The sequence below is a fragment of the Mus musculus genome, chromosome 1 (genome assembly GCF_000001635.26).
Source record: "Mus musculus strain C57BL/6J chromosome 1, GRCm38.p6 C57BL/6J".
Taxonomy (NCBI): Eukaryota; Metazoa; Chordata; class Mammalia; order Rodentia; family Muridae; genus Mus; species Mus musculus.
This window is the reverse complement of record NC_000067.6, coordinates 64,026,183-64,053,185: the sequence shown is the minus strand read 5'-3', so window position 1 is coordinate 64,053,185 and position 27,003 is coordinate 64,026,183. Positions and strand designations below refer to the sequence as shown.

The window sequence follows — 27,003 nt, the reverse complement described above, 5'->3', positions numbered from 1 at the left end:
TTGCTGTACTAAGAGTCTATTCTTTAATACTTTATGATAATCTTTATATTTGAAAGCAAATCCCAAGCATCAACTAAAGGTGAGTTTAAATGAAGCTCATATTTTTTAACAGTCAAATTTCTATCTAAATATCAGCAAGAATGGCGGGAGCTTGACTTACAGAGGAATTATTGTGGTTGTAAATGGGAGAAACATCTTACAGATTCATTTGAAATTATTTCACATGGTGGTGAAGTTGTTATATAAAATGAAAAAGATAAATGCTTTAATAACTTTTTATTCAAATTTAACATACACCTAGTCTGTAACTATATTGTAACCAGTCATCAGCAACATATATTTAAGTCTCCAAATATAATTTAAATTTCCAAGGTATATTTATGTTTCATGCTTTTGTTAGATTAATCTCCAAAATAGCTGATGAAAAATAAGTTTTAAAAGTAAACTCAAACCACATAAGAATAAAACAAGAAAAAAAATTTATAAGTATCTTGGTGCCTCTAAAACAAACAAACAAAAAAGTAGTAGTTAAACTGTCTCAAGTTCAGGAGGTCATCATTTCCTGTTTCATAACTGGAGAGCATAGAGTGCCGAATACGGCTCTGTCTGTTTTCTTCTCCCTCCCCCTGCCTCTGTCCCTCTCTTTGGAGGATTCCTTTGAGATTGCTTGCCTTGAACTTGCTGTGTAGCCAAGAATGACCTGGAATTGCTGCTTTATGCCTAGATGTGTCAAGGAGTCTACAGTCTTGGGGGAGCAACAGTGCAGCTATCCTAACCACTGTGGGGTGTTGTAGTGTTCCGGCTCTGATAGTCCCTGGTTCTTCTTTGCCCAGCCCCACTAGCACTTATTAGAACACTTTGTACACGTTGAATTAAATAAGGAACTTGCCTACCACCATCCTTTGGCATCCTTTGGCTTGTGGGAAGCTCAGTGAGGTGTGTCTCCAAGCACATGCAATGCAATCCCATATTGCACATTGCAAACGCTTCTTAACTTTCAACAGTTAAACTTACTTCAGTATCTACGTCATTTCCCTGTTTTCATGACCAACCCAGTTTTCCTCCAACATTTCAAACACACTCACGACAAACCTGACACTTTGCTTCCTAAAGTTTATGCTATGCTTTGTGAATAAAGAATTAAAAAGTGGAACATGGCCACAAAGGATTTGTCTGTTTCTGTGTGTTCTTCTGTCCGTGATGTGCAGGGCAGTGTACAGCACAGAGTGACTCGGTGTGTGCCCCGCTTGCATTGTAAGACTCCTGAAGAAGCCCTGTGTCCTTGCCCTCACATACACGTGACAAGGGACTCTGCTCCCACCATCTTTTCTGGTATCATGTTTCAGATCCGTTTTGCTGCCCCCACCACAAATTAAAGGAACACCTTCTGTTCTAGTGGGACTTTGTAGTTCACCAGTCATAGTCAGACACTAGGTTTCACTGGAATGGGTGCGCACAAGCCCCAAAACACATGAGGACGTCAGAGGCAAAGTCTGTTTTCACATCATCTGTGCTGTGTACGCTAGGCTAGGTGACGCTCACCGTCTAGCTGATTCTCCTATCTCCACTTCCTAACCCATTGTAGAAAGTTGGGATTACAGATGTGTACCACCACATCCAGCTGTCTTTACACAGGTTCCAGAGGTTGGACTTGGGTCATCAGGCTGCAGGCTTACATTGGTAGTGCTTTTACCCACTGAGCAATCTTCCAGCCCAAGAACTTCTTACAGAAGATCACTGCTGCTGGACTCTGTGAGGACACGCTGTCATTGTATGACAACAGCAGAGCTAGAATAAGACATTTCCCCCTTTGGAGCAATGGTTTCTGAAGCATGTGCTGGAAATTTGCTACAAGTGGGATTCCCGAGTCCTCAAATGAATCAGACACTCAGGGTGGAGTCCGACTGTTTTTCCTGGGTCTTAAAGGGCCTCTAATGCAAATGGAAGTGAGAGACCTCCCACAATAAGAGATTATTCACGGCAAGAGACATTGCTATGGGAGGTAAAAAAAATCTACTTAAAATCATGTTGGGCCTCTTATGGCACCTTTGTGAAGTATATATGTCAAAATTAACACATATATGTTAAAGACATAACTCAATACATATGTTAAACTTTCAATGGTGAAAGTTATGTAGACCCACAAAGAGGGTAAAATATTTTTATGCTGCTTTTTTTTGTTTGTATGTTTGTTCTTTCTCTCTCTATCTCTGTCTCTCTCTCTCTCTCCTTCTCTTGCGTGCACACATGCACACAAACACACACACACACACACACATACCACACACACAGAGGAAGTTTATGCTGTGCTTTGTAAATAAAGTAAAGAAGTTAGTAATGGTTCCTGATCTCAGTGAAGTTTGCTCTCTAGCAGGGAGAGACTGCAGCCATCTACTAAGTTTGGCTGTGGAGATCAGACAAGGCTTCTTTGAGCCTTTGGATTTAATGTTCCAAGCTTCTGCTCCTTTACAGGCCCTTTACACATGTCCCTGTTTAAACTAAACAAAGTTTTCTTCCTTCCACACTTGCTGCCTTCACCTGGACACCTTATCTTGAATATCACTTGATCAGGCTCCAAAACTCAATGCATAGAGATTCTCAAAGCAGATTCTTTCATAGAAGGATGACTCGGGTGATCAATTCCATTGTAGCAACAAGGAGGAGAATCTTCTAACTCGGGAGGGCTGCCTTTACTTTTGGGGAGTTTGTCAGGCCCTTCCAGACAGAGACATAAGCAACAAGGGAGCTGGGGATGTCTGGGAGGAGCAGGGGGCAGAAAGTGGACATAGGAGATAGGTTTAAGGATACACCGAAGTAGAATAACTGAGTGTGGCTACCAAGACTCTCTCTCCTCCATCCTCTTGTAGTTGAGGATTCGTGCAAGATTATGAGTGTGGGAGAAAGCTCGCTTCTCCCACATGTAAGAACATGGAAATGTCAACACTGGGTGTGAGGCCTTGGGGTGCCATGGGCAGCAAGATGCTGATATGGAGGAGGATGAACCTTTAAGGCTGAGTTGGTCATGGGGCTTCTGTAAAGCTCAGTTCAGAGTAGAAATATATGTAAGCCACAGAGTCCATTTTTTATCTTCTTTAGGCAAAAAGAAGGTTGGGAGTTATAGCTTAGTGGCAAGAATTTTTGCTTAGCTCAAACAAAGCACTGCCAAAAAAGTAAAAACGAAACAGGTAAAAGTGATTTTGGCAACGCACTTTACATAAACCAATGTGAACAAATATGATAACAGGAAATCAATATGAAAAAGGTATCAATACATCATATCCTCCACTCCTTTTAGAGTGAGTCTTTAAAACCCACAATAAATTTCTTTTGATGGCATATCTGAATCCATGTGTTAAACTTACAGGACTATGGTCCTGCTAAGAGTACAAAGCATTTTGCGCTGCTTTAGTTTTTAAGGTCCATTTTACAGCTAGAGGTTCAATTCTCTGGTTCCCTTAGTGCATTTCAGGGATGCATATCGCATGGGCCTTGTGTCCAGTGTCCTGGTCAGGGGCTCTGAGAGTAAGTCAGACCCTCTCCCATCTCCATGTTCTGGCGTAGGATCTGTACATCTTCGAGAATGTGATTTCAGTTATTTATTTTTGAACAACTATTGTGAAGACATCCAAGGCTATGAAGAGTTCAGATAACCCAAGCTGGCCATCGCCTTAAAGCTGTTTGAAGAATGAATTAAAAAATGGAATATATAGTGACTTGCCCTGAAGAATGGATACATGCTTTGTGTGAATGCAATGGCTTTGGTCCTGGCACCTGCGAGGCCTTGGTGAGGGAATAGTGGATGAGTAGAAGGTCAGTGCGGGACGGGGATTAGTGGAGATGCTCTTTATTATATGTGGTAGCTATTGCAGATGCTTTTAATGTTCTGGAGAAGTACAGTTTTTGTCTTCTTTTCTCTCTGTCAGCTAAGCCTTTACTGGAGAAGAAGAGAAACTACTTAAGATACAGCTAGAATCAAAGAGAAATCTGGACAGTTTTCTGCAGAAGCCATCAGTAACTCAGCATTGGCACTTTTTAACTGCAGGACCTATAGTCTGAGCTCTCAGCATTGCCAGGTTGTGGACGGATGTTTGCTAGTTGTTCTCTTCCTGGCATTTGGGAGCTCCGTGGCATTGCCTCTACGATTCATTCCCTGGGTCTTTGCAAATGGCTGATGGTTGCTTCTAAAGGGAAACTGTAAGGATTCTCTATCCTTCTCACCTGAGAGAGTTCCACGTTCTTAATCCAAGTCCTGAAAGGACCCTAACCTTGACATGTCCAGATGCCTAGTAATCACATTGCAAATAAATAAAGATTCAGATTAACCTATGCAGTACTCTAGCCACGTCAAAGTTCTCCTCTTTTTAAGACGTGGGTTAGAAATGACGTTTTTTGCAGATCAGGAAGTGGATTTAGAGTATTTGCATGCACAATGCTCATTTACATGTTTCTTTAAAAAAAAAAATCCCTGAGTGCAGGATCCTGCTTCATGCTCCTATTTCATGGTACCATCTGTATCTTAAAGGTGAACTTGAAGCTCAGTGCATCTGCTCCACCAGGGATGCTCTCTAGTCCAGTCCAGAGGCAGCCTTTTAAAATGGGCTTCATAAATTGATGCTTTCCAGGGGGCAGTTGCTCAGGAGACCTGGATCCTTAGGTGTGAGATAGAGATGGTCAGGACCTTCATTCTTTAGGCCCTGAGAGATAGGGAAGAGATGGAAGTGACCCCTGCTAGTGAAGGAATACATCGTAGAGGAGCACATGTTCAAGAGGAATGTCAGATTTAAAAGGCCAAGCAAGTTTTACCTCTTACAGCAGCAAGGGATTAGAATTCACACAAGCTATCTTGCTCCTGTGTGGGCACCAGTCTTTGTTGACAATGAAGATGCAGTAGGTTTGGGGGACTGTTGTTGTTATTGTTGTTGTTATTCACTATTCATGTAGTGTGTTCTGTGGAGAACATGTGATAGTGGGTTAGAAATGATGGTTTTGCAGATCAGAAAGTGGATTTAGAGTATTGGGCTAATACTCTATATTGGGCTAATACTCAGGGCTGTTGGCATTACAGTAACAAAATGGATGCTTGCCTGAAGCTGACTATCTAGCCGAGGAAAACGATAGCACCCACCAATACCATGCCATCTCATTTCAAAGCAACCAAGAGCTGTGGATAAGGGAAGAGGCTGCACCTTGTTTTCATTTAGAGACAAGGCTTCCCCTTTGTGGTCCAGGCTGGCTTTGAACTCTGCATCCCCCTACCTCTACCTCTCACAAGCTAAGATGACAGTGTGTGCCACCGTGTCACCCTTTACTGACTTTTACAGAGGCTAAAGACGGTGGGTATACTCTGAGCCAGAGACTAAATGAAGAATTATGTGAAGGGGCAAGAATGTTCCAGGCATAGGACAAAACAAGGGTGGACAGAGGCCCTGAGGTGGAAGTGCATGCAGGAAGCAGAGGGGCAAGGTGGTGATTCCTGGAAGGGGAGGTTGGTAGAGGAGAAAGATGAGATGAGAGAGGTAGCCAGGAGTCAGGTCATACTGACTGCATCATCTACTGCTTGCAGGCTTGGGACTTTTACTCTGAGAGTGATAGGGAACTATTATACACTTGGATTTCATTTTAACCACTTTTAAGGCAAGAATGATTTTGGTAGCCTGGTATAGTATAAGGCCAATTTCACAAAAAAAAAAAAAAAATTGTGTGTGTGTGTGTGTGTGTGTGTGTGTGTGTGTGTGTGTATTAGACTGCATGCACATGTGCATATTTGAATGTAGAATTGAGTATTGGATATCTTCTTTAGTTACTCTCTACCTCATTTGTTTTGAGAGAGTCTCTCACTGAACCTAGAGCTCACTGGTTTTGCTAGGCTGCCTGGCCAGTGAGATTCAGGTATCCTGACTTCACCCACCCAGCTCTGAGACTATAGCTGTGTGCCACAATGCTTGGATTTTCACCTGGGTCCTGGGATTCCAGACTCAGGTCTTCATGCTTTTATGGAAAGTACTTTACCTACTCAGAATAAGGTTTTCAAATTTGTAAAACAAAATTCAAATGCTCAAAATAGAATCTACCACAGAATGTCAAGGAAGCCAATTTGGATGGATTTATACTACCTCAAGGTCCCCAGAAAGGGACACATTCTGTGATTTGAATTTTCAAAGTTTCTGTGACTCCTGTAAGAAGAATAAAGTGTAAGGGCCCAGAGTGGAAGCCATCCAGTGTCATAGGGCTGAAGGATCAGCTTCCCTTTAACTTCCAGGACCTGGCCTCAGAAGCTGGTCTTTTCAAGTGCAAGAGGAAAAAAGTATAACTTCTGTTTATGTTTAATTTACAATCTTTTTGAATGCAAGAAGAATAATGTATGGCTTTATTTATATTTAATTTGCCCTCATTCTTTTTAATTGATCTATTGAATAAAGGCTTTACGATATGCTAGCATAGTAGCACTTCAGTACATTTATATAATTCGTGAATAAATCTACATATGTTTGGGGTCTGTGGCCAGAAAGCATTTATGATGGTGTTGTTTGATCGATCACATCTGCGGGTTGCAGTTTAGGGAGAGTGACCCTGTGAGAAGCAGGGAGAACGCCATGCTGGCTTAGAGCATGCTCCATTTCAGATCCATTTTGTGGAAGTGCACGAATTCTTGCTGTAATTCAACCTCGATAAATGTCAGTTGTGTTTCTCAGGCACCCTTACCTCTCCTTAAGAGCCCTCATCCAACTGTAAATCACCTCTGAGGTGGCATGTTCCCCCCTAGGGAAGCAAGTTTCTTGAGGTGATTGCCAGGCAGGCAAAGTGGTTCTTGATATTCAACGTGAAACCTGGGGGTTCTGAAGAGCGCTCTCCTTCCCGCACGGCAAGCTGGGCGCATAGCTGGGCACAGAGCCACCTCTGTGAAGGGAACACCTATATCTACTATGTGATCCACTGGGGACTCCGGGCCTCATGCTTTTTGTGTCCCTTGTCTCAAATGCCCTTCTCCTGGACATTTTTGCTCACTCTTGGGGCAGAGCAAGCTGAATGGTATAGCCATTCTAGGTGCCACACACCTGCCGTGTGCATCACTTTTATATCTTGGAGCAGTGTCTGGTATAGACAAGGCGGCGGGGTGAAAGAGGTCAGGTGGGAAGAAGAACTGAGTAACAGCTTAACCTGTTCCACTTACAACTGAGCATCCCCCCTTTCCTATTGTTCATCCTTCCTTTCTCCTCTCTCTATCCTCCTCGTCACCATTGTATGCCTCTCCCCTCTCTTCCTTCCACTCCCACCCCTCTTTCTCCTTCCCTATCTCCTCCTCTGTCCCCCCTCTCCGCACCCCCTACACCTACTTTCTTCCCTGACTTCAGTTCCTATCTACCTTTCCTTCCTTTTTTCCTTCTATCACATTAAATTTTATTTTCTCTTCCAAACGGGGAAATCCCTTTATAAAGAAAGAACATTAAAGCTTTTATTGAGTGAGCAAATTTTCCCGCAGGTAGGCTCGTAGGAACTTGTGCCTTGTTGGTATCATCAGTGTGTCTACACCTCATGGGGAGATGGGGTCTATGAAGACATAGTCTGGGCCGTGATGGAAATGCTAACAATAATTCTACAAACCCATCTCACAAGTACAGACGCACGTAAGCATCTGGGCACCGAATGTGGAAGTACTGTGGCCTAAGTACCCTGCTCCTGAATGAGGAGGCATAGTCCCAACTCCATAGATCTGCTCTGCTGACCTCTGAACTCTATGTGGTCCAACACAGATCCTTTGAACACACTTTGAACTGAGGACATCCAGTGTTAAGTGCCACCTGCTCCTGTCCTTCCTGGACCCTCCACAGCATGATTACTCTGCTGGATCAGCCAGCGCCAGTGTGAGGTTGACCTGGAGCAAAGGATATTGGCTTATTGCTATGTGATTTTATGGTGTTCCCTCAGTTCTTGGTTGTGATTTGACCATGTTTGGACCCTGGTACTATGAACCTCCAGTCTTTAGACAGTGTTGTTATTGTTATTGTTGCTGTTGTTGTTGTTTGAATGTCTTTGCGACTGGAAGGCATTTTGAATTTCTGATCATTTAGGGGCCATAGTTATTTTTGTATCAGATCTCCATGTGAAAGAACAAAGCCATGTGAGTGATTCATGGCATTAAGTACCATGCCCACTAGGCTTTCAGATCGGGCACTGGATGTCTTGCTTTTCCTGTGGTGTCCCTCTCATTCTGAACATTCCTGAAGAGCACCCTGGTCTTTTCTCTACCCACATACTAAAGAGCTATTAAAACTTGAACTGTCTCCCTGTTTCCCCATATTTAAGCTGACTACATTGACTCCAGCCTTGGCTGTTTGGAGCTGTGAGCTCTCGTTTTTTTACTTGACATCTGATTAGGCCTTTCCCTGCTAGCAGCTCATGCAAACACAGGAAGCAGGGGTGAGGGAGAGGAACTGAGGTTCATTGTCTATTCAGTAGGTACCCGTTGGATGCACCATAGCTTATTTCAAAGTCACAGGTTTACTAATAAGTTCACTCCCATTGGACAGTAAAAGTACAGCATAATGAATTCAAACAAAGTCACTCCCAAGTTGAGGGGACACCTCCTCTCTTTCCTTCATCTGGTACATCCTTTCAAGTGTCTTACAGCAAGGTGCTAGCTTTTAGGTGACCCTAGTACTGCTTGGTGTTACACACATGCATGCACACATGGTTTCCAAAAAATGAATATTTCCTTCCAGGCTCTCAGCACGTTATGTATTCTTGGTTCTCTCTGAAAGAAATTCATGTCTCCCCTCTGCTGTACTGGGTCTTGTAGAGCAGTGGGCTCACTGGGGCACCAATTTAGTGAAGTAATAATTTTCAAGCATGTTAGATTTGATTCTAGGTGATAGAAACAGAGAGCTGTGGATGTTTTGTAGTCAAGTTTAAAGGGAAGAAAATGTGGGAAGAAAAAATAAGCAAAACACAGTACCTGGGTACTGTGTTCTTAAAGGTTGTGTGGTGGAGATGTAGCTGCTGATCAGGGAAAAATGGGTACATACATAGTACTTTGGATGTGTAGTCTCTGTAGCCTGAAATTGTGTGTTTGTGTGTGGGGGAGGGGGAGGAAGAGGGAGAGAGAGGGAGGTATGTGTGTATACACATACATATATATGTATGTGTTCTTGTAGCTGTGTCAATGGGTGCATGCAGGTGCATATGCAAATATGTGTTCACGAGTGTGAAAGCCGGAAGTCAACATCAGGTGTCTTCCTCAATTGCTCTCCCCTTTGGATTTTGAGATAGAATCTCTCACCTAACCTGGAGCTTACCAGCTTGGCTAAGCACAGTGGCTGGCTGGCTCATGAACGCCAGGAACCTGCTTGTCTCACCTCTCTAGTGGCAGCATTACAGGTGTGCACGGCTGTACCCAGCTCTTGTACGTGGCTGCTGGAGATGGATATTCATGTGCCCATGCTTATGCATCAGGCACTTCAGTGAGCCATCTCTCCAGACCTCAAATTACATACGCTATAATATTTACTGATTCTATGAGTCTCCCATGTGCTAGCTACTGTTTCTAATTAATGTGCAGTTTATTGCCACATTGTTGCTCTTTCTAAACATTTTAGGGGCATGTGCACACTCTTGTTATCCCCGAGAAAACAGGAGCAAAGAAAGCTTTTGTTAACTTACCCAAGGTTAGACAGTCACCCAAGATTAACCAGCCTTGCCTGTAGTACCCCAGGAAGGTTGGCTTTTGGACCCTAAACCATTTTGCTCATCTGCCTTTTGGGGGCAGGGGCTGCACTTGATGATTTCATGGGTCTGTAAACATCGCCATTCTACTTAATTAGGATCAGCTCACTATACAGTTGGAAGGATAAATATTTGTCCTGTTTGGTGACAGATGTGATGGGTTTAAAAAAAAAAAATAACAAGTCCTGCACTTTTTCGTACGTATCCTCCATCTGTATTTATTCTGTGGAAAGGTCACTTGCGCACCAGTGCTCGGATTCCATATCTCTCAGCAGCTTCCCTGCCGCTAAAACTTGCTCTATAAATTGACTTCTAAAATATCTTGCAATGATGTATATTACTATCCAGCATGAACCCTCTAGAAGAGTCACTGAATCATCGGAACCTCTGGGCAGTTTCTCCATGAATGCTGCGAGTCAGGAAGGGATTTAGTCTTACTCCCTCTCGGTTGGTCGTGGTCCTGTTGTCTGTCCACCCAGGCACATTTGCTGAAAGGGACACGGGTTCCAGGAGGCTGAGGCGTTTGTATCAGCACTTAGGTCTCTGGCCATGGTTTGTGGTAGAAGAGGGGGTCAGGGAGAGACAAAAGAGACTGAAATGGTAAGTTACTGGAGGTTCTTGAGAAAAATAGAATTAGAAGCATTTGTGGTTCAGATGAAAATAGCAATTTCCTTTCTGCTTGGACCGTGGGGCTTGGCGTGCTCCTGGGAATAGAAAATAAATAAAAATTGATCCCTCACCAGTTGAAGGAAGTGCCCTGACTCTGGGAACCGAGATGATGGCTCAGAGGTTTGAAGGTTAAAAAAGGAAAGAGACAAAAGGAACACACAGCACCAGGGGGCTTTATTTATTATTATTATTATTATTATCATTATTATTATTATTATTTTAAAAGTAATGTTCTATATTAGAGAATGTAGTCTACCAAGAAGGATCTGAGAGGCCATCTGCTGAGACTAGCCACCAGGCAGCAGAACGCAGCGGGCATGAGATCCTTTCTGACCATTGTCCTTCTGTGTCTTCTGCAGGTGAGAAGCCTTACAAGTGCTCATGGGAAGGATGCGAGTGGCGTTTTGCACGGAGCGATGAGCTCACAAGGCACTACAGGAAACACACAGGTGCAAAGCCCTTTAAGTGTAACCACTGCGACAGGTAAGGTGACTTAGAAGCTACGGGACTAAGGAGGGAAATAGTGCAGTAGGTTGGGGTCTGTATGTATGATCTGGGTCTAGTAGCAAGCAGGCCTGTCTCGTGCACAGCTCTATGGGCCTGGCAATACATTTTACTTCTCTACTGCTTGCAAGGGTGAAAAGATGCACTCTCTTATGTAGTAAAGTTTCAGGGTCTCCATTGGGTTACATAGCATTTACTCAGTGCTGGCTTTGAACCAGTGCTAGTAACTAGGTACAAACAAGATGTCATTCCTCACACAGGTAGTTGATGAGGCAGAGAATTAACAGCGTATTGACAAAAGATAATAGAAGTTGCCTCCTCTGGCCTTTTCAATATCATCCATACCACCTTTGTTCATCTTTTATGTTTAAAAAAAAAAAAGTTTGGTTAATGGGAGAAAGGCCGATTTTGAAGGCTTTTTCCAAAGCATTATTGAAAATGGGCCTATCCTTTGGACATCTGGACTGTTCCTTCCTCGCTGAAGACATGCTCAAGGGTCCAAAGATGGCAAAACTCTGCAAACTCGTCCTGTAATTCAATTTCAAACCTTCAGTATTTGATAGTCAAAAGGATCCCGTAGCAACAGATAGTACCCAAGTAATAGTATCTGACAGCCCTGGCATTATCAGCCGATAAACCCCAAAATGGAGACTCTGCAGGCCAAGGTGAAGGCAGGATTAGGTTTAGACATAATCAAATAATGGGCTTGCATCTGAGCATGTTATCCTTCTAATCCTATTTCTGTGTTTAAAAGGAAGCTTAAGAAAATTAACCATCTTTTTAATGCAATACTAAAGGTCTTGGTTATGATGAGAAAAATGCTTCTAATACAATAAAGCCCCCGAAAGCCTCAGGGTCCCCTCGGCTTGGACAGCAGCTAGCAGGATGGCGGGGGAGGTGGGCGAAGGGGGAAGGGGGGGAAGCAGGATGTCCAGGAGGAGGCCAGGCTGTCCTCGGAAGGAAATGAGCTCGGCCTCACTTCCTGCCTCTCCCAGGCCCTGTGCTCCACACCTGCCTCTCCCACCAGCCAGGCCTTCCTCTTGAGAGTTTGCTTTCTTGGAGTGTAGTAGGAGGATGCTCAAATCCAGGCTCAGCCAAGTTGGCCTGGTGTTCTTTTGGGATGCAGATAAAGGACAGTCTTGGCTTTCCTTCCCCCAGTCTTCCTGAGGAGGCTATTTTTCTTTTATCTTCATCCTCTGAGAACTAAATAAAGAGGCTTTGGCTCCTGGAGTGCAGAGATAACCTCTCCCCCAGGCTGGAGGAAGTGTGCCTCTCTCGGCTATTGTCTTCTTCTGCCTGAAGAGCAGCTTCTGCTACCCAGGAACATAGCCCTTGTCCCATGGTCATCCCATTCCCTAGAAGGCCTCTGGAATGTGCAAAGGACAGCAGCTTTTCTTCCTCGGCGTGTCCCAGTCAGTGTTTCTGTTTGACAATCTCTTCAGCTTCCATCTCCCATGTCCCTGGGTTCAGTCATTCCCAGCCTTGGCTAATAAAGAAACCTATAGGTTGTTGACTGCTCACAGACCTGTGCAGAAGATGTGTCCACTGTATCACCCGGGATGAAGATGAGATCCCTGTGAGTTGTCACAGCGTGGTGGTTGGAGGTACCTCCATAAGGCACCCATCTCTGAAGGGTGTTGAGGCTCAGGGATTGTGGCATTATGTGTTTTGGAGAGTGAGGACTGACTAAGAAATTGCCATTTCAACACACTGAGGAATTCCTAACGTTATGCAGCCAATATACTAGCAGTCTCCCACTCATGTGGGTGATGTGGAAAAATATTCCAAGCCTGTTTGGTGTGAGAGAAATAGCAGCAATGGGTCATCGGTTAGTCATTTGCTTTGCCTTCCTCACCAGAACACACTGCGGTCTCTGGAGATGGCATCTGCTGTACTGGTGGTACAGATTCTGTGAAGTGACACCGCGGGAGATTCTGAGTCCACCAGAGTCCCATGCCCTGCGTCAGGAGTCCATTTTCAACGTCAGGAATGAGGGCTGCAACTCACTAGTGTCTTATGACAGGCAGTCCCTCTCATTTTACTGCTCAGGGAGCTAAGAATAGACAGGTCTGGGAACTGTCGTGAGGCCCCAAAGCAGATGAAAGGAAGCCCTGGAGAGATGGGGAGCTGCCATTCCTTAGGTGACTTAGACCTTTGGAAATTGAGGCTATCTGCACCTGGGAGCAGGAACCTGGTCCCCGTTGGCTTCTCTTGGCGTAAATGCAGGGGGCCGGGCCTCAGCTCTCTCTCTTTCTCGGTTTACTCTTCTTTTTCTTAAACATACACCGTGTATAATTTATGCTTTTCACGTGTGCAAGTTTTAAAAACACATGAACTAATTATATTTGTTTTCTTTGTTCATAAGATTATTAAATGTCCCATACAAGTCTGTGTTTGTAGTTCTATCTAGAACGATTGCATCTGACCACTGTAGGCTTACATTTCCAGATGGCTGTCATAGACTGGAGCTGAATGGCTGTCATGTATTGTAATGATTGCTTTTTCTCCTATCCCCATCACTCCCTATTGCCCATTCAACATGAGAGCAAGTTGTCTAGTACTCTGCTTTCTGTATTATTTCCTCTTATAGAGAGTACCATTTCTCCATACTTGGTGCCTTACCACAAATGTAAAGAAACAATCTGGGGGGAGGGGTGTTACGTGTTTGTTATACTTGGCCCCATTGCATTGCATGCTTTCCCTGACTGGCCTCTGAAGACACTCAGGCTTCAGGTTCAGGCTGGAGGGAAACCCAGTGAGGTGATTTACAGAGGATCCTCACCATCGTATCGCTGCCATGGCCAGACAGAACCTACTGTAGCTTACTAAGTGATGCCGTGCCAGAGGGACAGGTCTTTCACAGCCCAGAGAGCATGAGGCTACTGATGGTAGTTCACTGGCCTGTACTTCTTCCCCAGGGAACACTCAGAAAAGCCTTCTCCTAAGTAGGCTGTTAGGATCCAGGTGGGGCTGTTACTCAGGTAGTCAGACAAGGCCTTGGATAGTTGAGTGGGGGTGTTTTAGTACGACAGTACACCTTTAGGTGATGAAAGTATTAGCCTCTGAGTCCCCTAGAGGATTGCAGTTGGTTTAATAACACATTTGACTTCAAAGGGTCCTGACCATAAGCGAGAGAACACCGACTAGTCCTCTGTAACGTAGCAGTCACAATCAGTAAGGACCGTGTCGTGTGAGGTCAGTAGGCTTTTGAGTCTTTATGAGTACTTCCTGGGGTACGGTACCCTTTAAAGTGATTGGATTCTGTACTTCTAGACGCGCAGCTTATCTATAGTCTTTCCTGTTTCTATGCCGAGCTCAGTAAATATAAATTGATAAATATAAATTAATCCCACCCAAGTACCTGACCTGGTCTGTTGAATTTGAGTGGTGGGGAATCTGTTGTAGGTCTTAATGGTGGGGATCTGTTGTAGGTCTGAGTATCAAACATTTCCTGGAATTTGAGCAAATGAAGATGCCCGTTTGGGGTCGGTTGGCACACAGCGTGTATTTCATACCATGCTAAAGGACTTGGCTGTTTTCCTGAAAAGCATTACAGGATAAGGGCAGATAGTTGGGCATATATGGCTAGATGACCTGTCACAGTAGAGCAGAGGAAAAGCTGAACACGTGTGACTGGGTGAATAATGTTACATGTTCCCAGCACCTAAGAAGCAAAGTAAAGGGTTTAACCCTCTGCCAGGGCCTCTCCTTATCACACCTGTTCAAATCCCCAGTTACCCTGGACACGGGATTCCAAGGGCCTGTTCTCTTGATTTCTCTCGGATCCTAACCCCACCCTGACCACTGCCATAGCAACCAGGCGCCTTGTGCTAATTTACATTACAAAATCGTTCTCTTGACAGTCTAATAACTTTCAATTCAACATAAGTCCCTCTCCCAAGGCTATGTCAGTAGCCTGTCTGTTCTAGAGGTTTGAGGGTCTGGAGTTGATTTATTGCCTTTTTCCGGGATCTAGGGTAGTGGGTCTCAACCTTCCTAGTGCTGCAACCCTTTAATACAGTTTCTCACGCTGTGATGACCCCCAAGCGTAAAATTATTTTCGTCCTACTTTATAGTTTTTTTTGGTATAGTTATGAATCCTAATGTAAAATCTGTGTATACTGATGGCTATAGGTGACCCCTGAGAAAGGGTTGCAGCCCACAGGTTGAGAACTGCTGGGCCGGAGGCTGCCCACGTTCACTGCTGGAGACTCCCGGTCCTCCGCCATACCAGCTGCTCTGGCTCTTTCACCCGCCTCTGGCATTTTTAAGGATTCTACTTTGATGATGGAGGGTTGGAGTTTCCAGAAATGGTGTGGGCAGCCTCTAGATGCTAGAAAAGGCAAAAAAAAAAAGGGGGGGGGATGGAGGGAAGGGAAGAGAGCAAGACAGTGAGTCCCATGACAGTACAGAATTGTGCAAGTTCAAAGCTGAATATCCCGAAGACTGTTTAGCTATATCACTGTTTTATAATACCTTGAATCTGTTTCAGTTGTTTCATAGGGACAGTCCAGATAACAAGTTCACTCTAAATTAAGGGCCTAAAATAAGCTGCTGGGACTGGCACTGTTATTCGGGGGATCTTGTAGTAGATTGTTATGCTGTAAGTTTCCTGTTCTGTAAGTTTTCTGTTGTCTTTGTCTTTTTTTTTTCCTCTCCTCTCCTCTCCTCTCCTCTCCTCTCCTCTCCTCTCCTCTCCTCTCCTCTCCTCTCCTCTCCTCTCCTCTCCTCTCCTCCCCTCTCCTCTCTTTTTTTCTTTTCTTTTCTTTTCTTGTTGTTTGTTTTGTTTTTCGAGACAGGGTTTCTCTGTGTAGTCCTGGCTGTCCTGGAACTCACTCTGTAGACCAGGCTGGCCTCAAACTCAGAAATCTGCCTGCCCCTGCCTCCCAAGTGCGGGGATTAAAGGCGTACGCCACCACTGGCCCAGCCTTGTCTTTTTTTCTTATCATCTCCTGGGATACTGTTGTACACATGTACCTATTTAAGGAATGGGCATAAACAGAGGGTGTGGAGAGTATGGGGTCAGGGAACAGGGTGGATTTGTGATTTGTTTGTTTAAGAATGAGCAAACACAGGGAAGCCTTGCTTTGGACAGGAAACTCTGCAAGCCTGAATGGGTAGCTTGCTAATGTCCTAGCAAGGAATTTGAGTGGTGGAGCTATCTCAAGCTACAGCGATGCCTAGGAATGTTGTCATAGTCCAGGCAAGGGCTAGCTTAAGGAGAGAGCACACAGCCAGACCATGCATGGCTGTTGCTTTACATGCATCACAGCAGGTACTTCCGCCAGACCCTGATATTGCAAACTGTTAGAGCACGGAAATGCCCACACTGTTATTGGTAAGATGCAGAAACCTGCCTTAGACTGATGTCAGTGTAAACGGCTACTTATTAACAAGCTTAGATTATTAGCTCGAATAACTATTAGAAATGGAATTCAGTTTGTCTTTAAGGTTGGCTAAATCCAAGTTCCCAGATACCATCCAGATTCTTTTCTCTGCTCACTTCCTTCTCCAGCGGCAGTATGGGCACACTAGCAGCTCAAAGCTCATCTCCTAGCAATTTAGCATTCCCAGTGGAAGGAGCATGTCTCTCTTCCAGTAATTTCAGTAGCTATAGAACCACCTTTCCTTTGGCCTCTGTGTGTCATGTGACTGTTGCTTAGCAATCACTGCCGCCATGGCTTTCACTTTAGAAGGAAGGTCAGCTTTATACTAGTGAGAACATAAAAGGGTTTCTACCCAAGAGACTCTCATATGTCTACCATCAGAGTAAAGAGGAAGGAAGATGACCATAGCATCTGCCAAGGAAGGTGCTCGATTATGGAACTTAAGCCCCAAGTGTTAGTCCAAGAGCCTCAGCCCCAGTCTTTATTCCATGACTCTCCACCTATGTATCCTCCCCTTAGTTCTTTAACACATACTGAATCAGACAGACAGACAGACAGATGCACACACACACACTGACTGACTCATCATGGAGATGTCCCCAGGATAGTGTTGGGGCTATCTGTGAACACCACTCTGTTCTTTGTCTTGGTGTGAATATATTATGCCTGTGTGGACCTGGAATTATAGGCAATACACTCCTAGGCTTTCATGGTAAAGCCCGAGACAGCAAAGTGGGTGTTGAAACATCAGTGTTCTACTAACTGGTGACATAGGCCAGTTATTCATTATTGTATATACAGTGCATGAGCATGTCATGTGTTTAGAGAGCACTTCCACATTTTGTTCCTTCTTAGATAAGTATAGTTATAATCATAACAGTCCCCGTGTAGTGACATCTTACTCTGTGCGATGTGATATTATGATACTTCTCTTGCCTAATCCTTAAATAAACGTAAGAGACAGTGTCCCCATCAGCCACGCTGCTACTGGAAGAGCTAGGGTCTGAATTAAAGCAGTCTGACCCGAGCTGACTCCTCCAGCACACTTCCTCGTCTCTCCATAACTCACAAGTGCTGTCTCTCTTTAAAACTGAGAAAAGTAGCTGGACCTCTCTGACATGCTTGTTGTTTGTCGTTCTAGGTGTTTCTCCAGGTCTGACCATCTTGCGCTCCATATGAAGAGACATATCTAAACAAAACAAAACAAGACAAAATAAAAACAAACAAAAGTAAAAAAAAAAAAAACAACAAGAACAAAACACCGCAAAGGCCAGAGTTGCCATGGCAGCAGCCAATGTCCGAAGGAAATGCAGTGAGGCAGAGGGCTGGACTTCAGGCGGGGAGAACTGCCTCGCAGAAGAAAGTTCTCGCTTACAAACCTCTGTGTGCATACATGTACACGCACACGTACACACACCCTCTCACACACAGACCCACACACAGATCCACTCTCATGCACTCAACTATATTTAAAGTATATACGTCTATTTCTTATGCCTTGCCCTAGCCAGATGATAGAAGACAAGGAAGAAGGAAGCCAGGTGAACTCGGCAAGGCACTGGCTGCTGACCCCAGCGCTACTGGATCACTTCCCAATGTTGCCAATGGAAAACAAAGCAAACGGATGTCTGTCTCCATGGTGGCCGCAGTCCAAGAGGCTTACATAACTTCTCAGTGCAACGTGATAAGAGAATCCAACATCTTATGGTTGCATATGTGTAGCACTAATGTTTCTTTTTAAATAGTTGGGGGAGATTGACCTAGAAAACCAAATTGCAGTTTGGTAGCCAAACTTAACTCCTGGGTTATTTGTCCTTTGTGTGTGAAAAGTCCTACTATTCCGTACGTCAGACTTCCTCACAGAACTGTCGGTTGGTTTTGGTTCTTCTTAGGACCAGTGAGATCTTTTGAATTGCTACCAACGGCCTTAGCGGCAGCAGACTGTGGATTTACACCTTACACCTTTCTGGCCTGCATCTCTCTAGACTTTACTCTCGAGGGAGGAGTTTTCTTTTCTTACTTTTTTTGACTCTCGCACATCATATGCACTAGGGATTCTGAAAACTTCTAGCATGACTGCAAAGTGGCCAAGAGAATAAAAGTCCTTGATGATAAATCACAGTATACCCCTTGAGCCTCACCTTCTTGCCAGTGCTAGATTTTTTCTTTTTAAATCTCTCTGATTTTTTGCTAATGAAAACTTGAAAAAAAAAAAAAAGCTTATTTGGAAGCTTAAATGTTTTATCTTTTCTCCGTGGACTAAACCTCTCCAGGACTCTCTCGGCACCTGGATGTCTAGCTCTCGAAGCAGCCAATCAGATGGGACATCAGAGTTCTCTCATCCCTCCTTAAGGCGTGATGACCTCAGCTCACAGTGAGCGGCTACTCTACTGTCCTTGCTACCCTATAACTACTTACAGCATAGATCTCGCTAGTCTCAAAGGGCAGCTGCGTATTTAATCTAACTCTGGGTTATGACCTGACAAAAAAGCCAAAAATCTCACTCTTTCCAGGAGTGGGGGAGTCCGCGGATGCCTCCCAAATCTAGAGGCTTCACAAAACATCATCCCATCCCTTCCCTCACTCACCCTCTGAGATCATGGTACCCACTTGTTAAATGCATACTTCAAAATGCCATTGTGGGAATGAAGGTTGTCCATTAAGGAAAGGGTGAATGTGTCACTCTTATGATGTCTCTACGGGTGTTGGTGGGGGGGCGCTTTCTTTAGGGGGTACTGGTTCTTTTTGGCTAGACCCACCATGGCTTGTGACCTAGAGCACCCAAGATCAACAGAGGCCTCATATTTACCCTGAAAGCTGATTCCAAGGGATTTATATTGCTCACTTGCATATCACACACACACATCCAATGTTGGTTTCTATCTTCCCGAATTCTTAGCTAGCTGGCACTGGCCTAAACTCCAAAGACTGCCTTTAGGACCATTAACTGGCCTATGCAAGCAAGCGGGGTGGGTATTAAGGCAGATTGTATATTTTGTATATTCTGGGACCATCCCTTCAAGACGCGTCTAACAAACAAAAGTGGCGTTTGGTCCGTACAAGGTTGCTGCACCCTCATACCAGCTGGCTCCCTCCTGCCCTCCTCTGACTGTTTTATCCACTGACTGTTAAAATGCCGCCCATACATATTTGGGATGCAAAACTGAAGTCTTTTAAAAGAAATAATAATAATAATATAAGCAACACAAACACATATGACAGCAACCTTCAAGATCCTTGGCACTTGGGTTCTCAGCTTTCTACGGCTTTGGTTTTACTGAAATGTTGAATCTACTTGTCTGAGGGTAAAGGGACCGCTTTGTCACAAATGCTATAGCTTCCAGTTGGACAGTTGGGGCATTTCGAGGTCTAGCCTTTAGAAATTTCATTTTTGTTTTACTTTTTTTTTCCAATTTAGACCAAAAAGAAAAAAAGAAAAGAAACCATTGTAAACACACACGTGTGCGCACGGGTGCATACACACACACACACACACACACATACTCCATTTGCCAGAAGCAATTATGTATATGTTAGTTGGAGGGTATTAAAGAAAAAAGAAATCTGATTTATTCCAAAGATTTAAAAGTGGACATGACTTAGAAACTGCTCTGGAGCACTGCTTGCTGACAATCTCGTTCTCTACTGCAATCGAGTGCATTCTGCAGCCAGTCCATCAGGGCATACCATGGGATTCTATTTGAATGTGTGCTGCATCCTTTTTTTGGATGAAGGACGTGTGAGGGACCTTGAACCTCAACTGTATTGAACTGTAGCGCCTCCAGTCAGTGCACTAGATGAAACTTTAGACTGCCCAAATTCTGTTGGTTTGTTTCTCTCTTCCCAGTCTGTAGCAGTCAGTGTCCAGCATGAATGCACGCACACGCCAGGGATGGCATTAAGCCATGGCTGCCACGATTTACAGATGTTCTCTCCCAGGCTGGAGCTGCTCTTACTCTCAAATTGTCATTACTAAGGTTTATAGTACTTAATTTAATTTTTTTTTGTACTGACCAATGCAAGGCTCTATAAAAAAAGAAAAAGGAAAAAAAAAAAAAAGAAAAGAAAGAAATGCAAAAGAGTAATCATTGCTGTTTGTCCCTCTCGCCATCTGTGGTTTCATTTGAATGTGGCAGAACAAAGGCCCCTTGGTCCTCTTTGGTGTCTGAAATGTTTGGTAATTTCTCTTTTGTATCAGTGAGGTCTTTGTGATCTGCTCCTGATCTCTCTTGGAGCAGGGCGCACTGAGATACCATGATGGTGCTTGCTTGCTTCAGAGTCCTTTGTTGGCTGTGGGAATTGGCCTGAGAATTTGGTGGGTGCTAAGCGCATGGCTTTGAATCTGTTCTTCTCTAACCCCAGTGAAGACCTGTGGAAGATTGCGAGTCCTTAGCTTGGGGTGGGTATCCCTTGGACATTTTAGAAATAGGTTTATGACACGTCCTCCTCCATTCTTCCTCAACTGCAGAGGCAGTTGCTTGATGCCTCTGGAGGGAGCAGGTTTTTCAAGAAATAACCTCAACGTGTCCTTTGCTCCCAAGAGGACTGGGTGTCTAGAATGGTGTCATGGATATTTGAAACATGAAATCCCTTTCACAATTTAAGACATTACCTCCTAGCATTCCAAGGGGATCCCAGATTTGAAAGGGCAAGCCTGGCATAAATGTGGCATAGGCTGTCCTCTTGAGCATTCTATCCAGGGCCCAGAGATGGCTATGTAGAAGACATGGTTCTAAGCCACTGGTGATTTTCTTTACTTCAAGTTACTTCTCTTTCTCCTCCACGTGACCTTCAGGGATGTGGGGACCGACATTGTAATGCTGCTCTTTGCTCCTGGCCTCCTGTCCCACTGTCAGCTTACTGGCCCAACCTCATGCCTATGTGGATGAGTACTTTGTCCAGAAAGAAAGAGATGTTTGGATTCCAAGTTAAAGCTGCATTTTTGTAAAAATATTGGAGACCCCCCCCCAATGACCTTCATGCTGGCCATTTCCCTGTCCCAGTTTCCTTCCCAAAGCCCTTCAACCACTCCCCACTCTCCCTGCTGCCACCTCCCCATGCACACCTCTACCCTTTTCCATCTTTGATCGCCTGATGATAACAGGGTAAAAAGAGAGCCAACCTCATGTCTGATGAGCAGGATGGATTCCTAGGAATTTTTTTTAATTTATTTTTTATTTTTAAATCTTCTTTGAAATTAGAGAAGAGTGTATTTAGGGACTTGAATTTGGGATATGCTTCCAAATGATCTGTGTCTATTTGCATCCAAGGGAAAACAAATGGGGGAGGGGGAGGGTTGGCTAACTCAAGCATTCAGAACTGTCCTGCCTGCAGCCTCCACTCCTGCATCCCATGGGAAAGCCCAAAGAAATGGTTTGCCAATGCAAACCTCAGTGTGATTAATTTTCACGGTTCTGAGTGATTTCCTCTGTGGGAATCAGTTCATAATGTAAATGTGGGGACTACTTATATCTCCTCTTCTGCGTGTGTTACTTCAGAAGGAAAGAGGAAGGGAGCATGAACAACCCATTTGACTCCAGAAATCTGTCTGCCTTCTCTCCCTTTAAACAAACAAACAAACAAAAGACCTCACATCCGGCTGAAATCTTGCACCTAGAATATTGCCCAGGTGGAACTTAAGAAAGACTTGGCTGAAATAAATTCATGAAAACTTTTCCTCAATTTTATTTTAGAAGTGGCAGAAGTTGGGGCAGGAGGATACCTGGTTCTGAGTGTCTGGGTTGCATTTCGGGAAACATGGTGATGCTTAATTTGCAACCGGAGGGCCCAGCCTGAGTGTCCATTGCTGCCTTCCTGATGGCATGTGTTTCTCTTTGAGGATCTTTGGGAGCACTTGAGATGGACAACAGAAATATGTCAAAGGAAGCAAAATCTGCTCCTATGAAATGTGGTGTCTCATGACTAATGCCTGAGCTTCAGGGTTTCTTGTTTTTAACACTTAAATCTCCTCTCTTGGTTCCTCTAACAGATCCCAGAAAGGGGATAGCTAAGCTGCAATTAACTTTCTTATGAGCATCTTTCAATATAGTACTGTATTCTTCAGGTGTTCTGCATTTTCCAGTAAGTCCTCGGGAAACAGGTATCCACAACAGGAGTGAGATCAAAGTCGTCACTTAGCAAATATCCCAAACAAGATACTCTTTTTCAAATAGGGCTCCCTCTCTGTGGTCATGAGGGAAGGTTGATGTGTTCTTGGTTGGGGACCGTTTATACGATTTTTTTCAACTGTGAGTTTTGGAATCGTAATTGCTTTGACCCCAGCTTCTGTCTACTGCCATACAAAGGACCCCACGTCAGAATAATGAGGGTGGTGTGTGTGCACACACCTGCATGGGTGTGCATACATACCTACTGTACCTTCGCAGAAGGAAAACAGGCTACTGAGGTATAAGAGGGGTAGCCACCAGTGCCTAATCTCTTTTGGGGGGATGGATGCTTATAATGCCAGTATATAAAAACCACACCACTGGGAGTTAGTTCCACATACAGGGGAGGGGCAGTGGGTGGGGAGAGGGGACATTTCAATCCTAGCCCTTGGGACCAGAGGCAGAATAATTTCTGTAAACCGAGGTCCTAAAGATTTGGGGGCTCATTAGCCTTTTTTGTTTCCTTTTTGCTTCCCAGCATGCATTTGCTCACTCAAGCTCAGACAATTTGATTTCTTCCATCTCACTTCTGCTTCATCCCAGGGAGGAAAAATACACCTGTTAGGGCCAAGATCTCCTTGCTAACACAAAGGCAAACTAAATGTTTAATGTTTTTGGAGCCTCCCCTCCAACCACCACACCACCACCCCTATCTTCTCCCCCCACCCCATACTCTATCCCTCTTCCTGCTCCCAACACATACTTCCCAGCTACCCACAACCCTCTCCCCTTCCTGCTCCCAACACATGACTTCCCAGCCACCATGACTTTCCTTTTTACTCTCTAGTATCCTCTTCACAGTTGCTTGAAGAAATTTAATTTTGCACTATACATTTTCGTTTTGCCAGATGTGTCTAACAAGTGTGTTTGGAAAGACCTGCTCCCAGCCCCTCCCCTCCCCCCACCTCCCTGTCACATTCTCTCAGGCCTTCTCTGGTATTTATAATATATCACAGAAGTACCCAGTCTTATAGCCCTCGGTTATGCCTTTTTTTGACATTTTATTTTTTTTAAGCTTTTTATATATATATATAAATATATTACTTTGTCAAGTTTTTTTGCTGTACAAAAGTCTTAAGATTTAAAACTATTATTTGTATTATATGATGGTGGTATGTTAATGTTACAAAATTATTAATGAAGAAAAAATTTATTTTTGTTACTGGTCTGTTTCATAATTCTTTTTTAAATTGGTATATTGTAAGATATCTATGCAAAAATGTTATGTGACGCATTTTTATTTAAGAATGTAATATGTGTAATAAACAGTAGAATGTGTTTGGCCTTGGAATGGTTCACTGTGTTTCCCCTCAGCTCATTTCGTTAGGGGAAAAAGAAAATCCTCAAATAGACACAAATGATTCCTTATGTCCTTCAAACAAATTTTCTTTCTTGGGAAGGGGAAGCAAAAAGTGTCATTTTTCTCTGGCAGTATGTACATGGGCACGTGCATGTGTGAGTTGATGTGCACACACACCTGAGTGTGCCTGTGTGTTCTTCATGTTTTCTGTGAACTAAAGGAGAAATAGCAAATGGTTAGAGGTTATGAAAAGCAATATTTTAGAATGAGGTTGATTATGGAATGGTATTTGTTTAGGGAGCTGGGTGAGGCTTATTGAAAGCAGGTTATTTGATGAGGGAAAAGGGGCAGTTTGCTCTGTGCTCATATTAACCAGGAGTGTGTTTAGAAAGGATCATTTGGAGCGGTTTGTAGAGAAGGCATGGCGGGATGAGGGTTGAGGGAATCCCTGGGGTAAGGATGAGGGAATATGTACAAGCAACAGTGGGTGAGAAAGAACAGGAAGTGACCAAGCAGGGCAGGAAAATGCAGGTGACTCCAGGACAGATACAGATACAAGCACCCTACGAAGCAAAAGAAAGGAGAGATTTGAGAGAATTCTTAGAAGGAAGAGCCTACTACTAACATTGATTCAGTGCTGGACTTTTGAAAGGTGCATCAAGGTAGGCAAGAATGCAGAGGATGCAGTATCCCTAAACCCACTGGTCTCCCGGCGTCAGCAGTATTATTAACTGTAAGCAATAATAAATACTGTCCCAAGGCACACAAAGCTCCTGGAGGTTTCTTATGCTCCTGGGTCTCTAAAATGGATATGATGGCTAAAACCCTCTATCCCTAGTCACATAAACCTGAAGGAAAACATCAATAAGTGTTCACATTAGAAACCATGGCTACAGGGACTGAACCTGCTACAAGAACCGGGAGGAGTGGGCTGGGAGCTGCCAAGAGATAGATGGGTGATACTGTTTTTTTCACTTCAAAGCCCAGTGAGGGAAACAGAAGGTGCTTGGAACCAGAGAAATGCTTTTGAAAGTTTAATTCTCAGATACCACCTCTAAGCAGGTGAGTAGTTCAGATGTAGGGTGAGAGGCAGCAACTTGACCAGTGAGGGAAGACACAGCAGGAGAGCTGTGGAATTCCTTAGCCCCCAGCTTTTCATCAGCTTCAGCAGATGAGCAATTGAATTCTCATAATCAAAATCACCCTCTGGGAGCTTCTCTGAGCAAGAAGGGAAAAGATAGCTTTGCAAAGATACCTGGGACAAGGCTTGCTCCTCTACTCCTTGGTTTATAATAAGCTGTCGTACTGGACATTTTAAATGGCACACAGCCCTCACTGCTGGGATGCTGACAAGAGAGGGTAAGTCTAATCTATGTGCCACAAGGAAGTGAGATGGTTACATAAGGGAATATTCTAGAAGACTGAAGCATCCTTCCCTGTAGTCACAATTTTTGCTTAGAATAGGTTGACATACACTACCCACTTCACACTCTTTAGAACATCCTTTAAAAAAATCATTTTTACTTGTGTGTGTGCATAAGAGAGTGCCAGTGTGAACAAACGCACACACACATACATACATCATGGCGTGTATGTGGAGGTCAGAGGACAACTTTCAGGAGTCAGTTCCACCTTGTGGGGCTCAGAGATTGAACTCAAGATGGTGAGGCTTGTTGGCAAGCACCTTTAATGGTTGATGCATCTTGCTGGCCCTTGAACATCCATTTCATGCAGAATATATTTGAGGAAAACTCTAGTCTCTGGACTCTGCTGCCTTGCCCTGGAAGATTATACTTTATGTGGAGTAGTTTTATGGGTTGTTTGTTTCTTTGTTTGTTTGTTTTGTGATCTTTGCCCTCTTTGGATATGGCAAAGTTTTTGTTTCCTATTTTTCTAGCAGATCAGGAAAATGAGGCTGGTGATGTCTTAATAAGAATAAAAATAGAAATAAAACCTGCAGTTGGAATCCAGTAGTACTCTGAGAGGGTGGCCTGGCTCTCCTTGGACGTGAAGAATCTGAGCCACTACAGCTGTAATATGAGGCTGTGTAGCCAGTTGAGAACGGTAGACTAAGAAGTCTCAGAAAAAAGCGGAGTTCAATGGAATTGATAAATAATTTAGTGCTTTTAGCTCATCTTCCACTTACAGATTTAGAAGAGGAGATGGTTACAATTTTTAACTAAAATAAGATTTTGAGGTTACCTAAAAGTGATGAGTCTCCAGTTGACCTATGATGTGCCAATTTCCCGATTTCAGCTCCCAACTCTCAATGTTTTACCTGATATTTTAAAAACTACCAATATTAACTGGTTTGAATTTTATTACCTTTAAAAAGTACATCTGATTTTGCTATAGCTATACATATAACCATGGCATTTTTTAAAAAATGATAAAATTCCCAAGGAAATCTACAAGAGGATGAGAGGACAATAGTTCTGTTTCAGAGAATATTTTCATTTCCCAAAACTAGGTCCAGCTTTCTATCAAGAGTGTATAGATTGAATAGAAACTGTCCACCAACATAGCCATTTGCACTCTTAAGTAGAGAAAATAGACACCCTCAAAGACAAATACTGTGAGGTGTCATTTATAGAGAGAATCTTAAAATGTTAAATTCATAGAAGCAGAAGGCCACAACAGGCTGAGTGGAGATGTTAGTCAAAGGAGACATTTCAGTCCAATGGAGTAAGTTCAGTAGATCTGGGCCACACACTGACTAGAGTCAATTAAAGTGTATTCCTTTTTTTTAAAAGAGTTGTTTTTAGTATTTTCTGTTTATGGGGGCAGGGGAGCATGCATGTGTGAGTGCAGGCTGCATGAGTGTGCATGTGTGTGTGAGTGCAGGCTGCATGAAGTCCAGAAGAGGGCATTGGAGCCTCTGGAGCTGAAGCAGCTGGTTGGGAACGGCCTAATGTAAGTTCTGGGAATGTAACTCAAGCCCTCGACAAAAGCATCTGTCATCTTAGTGGCAAAGGCCACTAAATCCCAAATAATTATATTCTTGAAAATCACAAGCAGAATAGATTTTAAGTGTCCTCATCACAACAAATAAATAAATGCGTAAGTATGTGAAATAGTATGCTAATTATATTAATTTGAGTGGTCCACCATTCAATTCAAAGCATATACTATTTTGAAAGCTAAAACAGTAACAATGAGTAAAGAAACTGGGGCTTAAGGAGGATCCATGAGTTTTATTTTTGCCACATTCCACATGTGACAGAGGTGGTCACCAGTTCCTTGCATCCTAACCTGA

General features: G+C 43.7%; 1 protein-coding gene and 1 non-coding gene across 8 annotated transcripts in view; both read left to right on the top strand.

Annotated features, from left to right (window-relative positions):
- Klf7 (Kruppel-like factor 7 (ubiquitous)) overlaps positions 1-23,738 on the top strand; it is a 92,898-nt gene extending 69,160 nt beyond the window's left edge. For 6 of the 7 annotated variants that reach the window (XM_030243769.1, XM_030243770.1, XM_006496353.3 and 3 more), the window contains exons 4-5: positions 10,749-10,872; positions 17,422-23,738. In XM_030243769.1, the coding sequence (XP_030099629.1) occupies positions 10,749-10,872; positions 17,422-17,473 (176 nt within the window). In that variant the 3' untranslated portion in view covers positions 17,474-23,738. The remainder of the gene's footprint in view (positions 1-10,748; positions 10,873-17,421) is intronic. The other variant, NM_033563.2, reaches the window with a different exon arrangement.
- On the top strand, positions 10,685-10,748 carry Mir6899 (microRNA 6899). The gene has a single exon (NR_105864.1). It is a non-coding gene; the product is annotated as a microRNA 6899 (primary transcript).
- Positions 23,739-27,003: the final 3,265 nt, after the last annotated feature.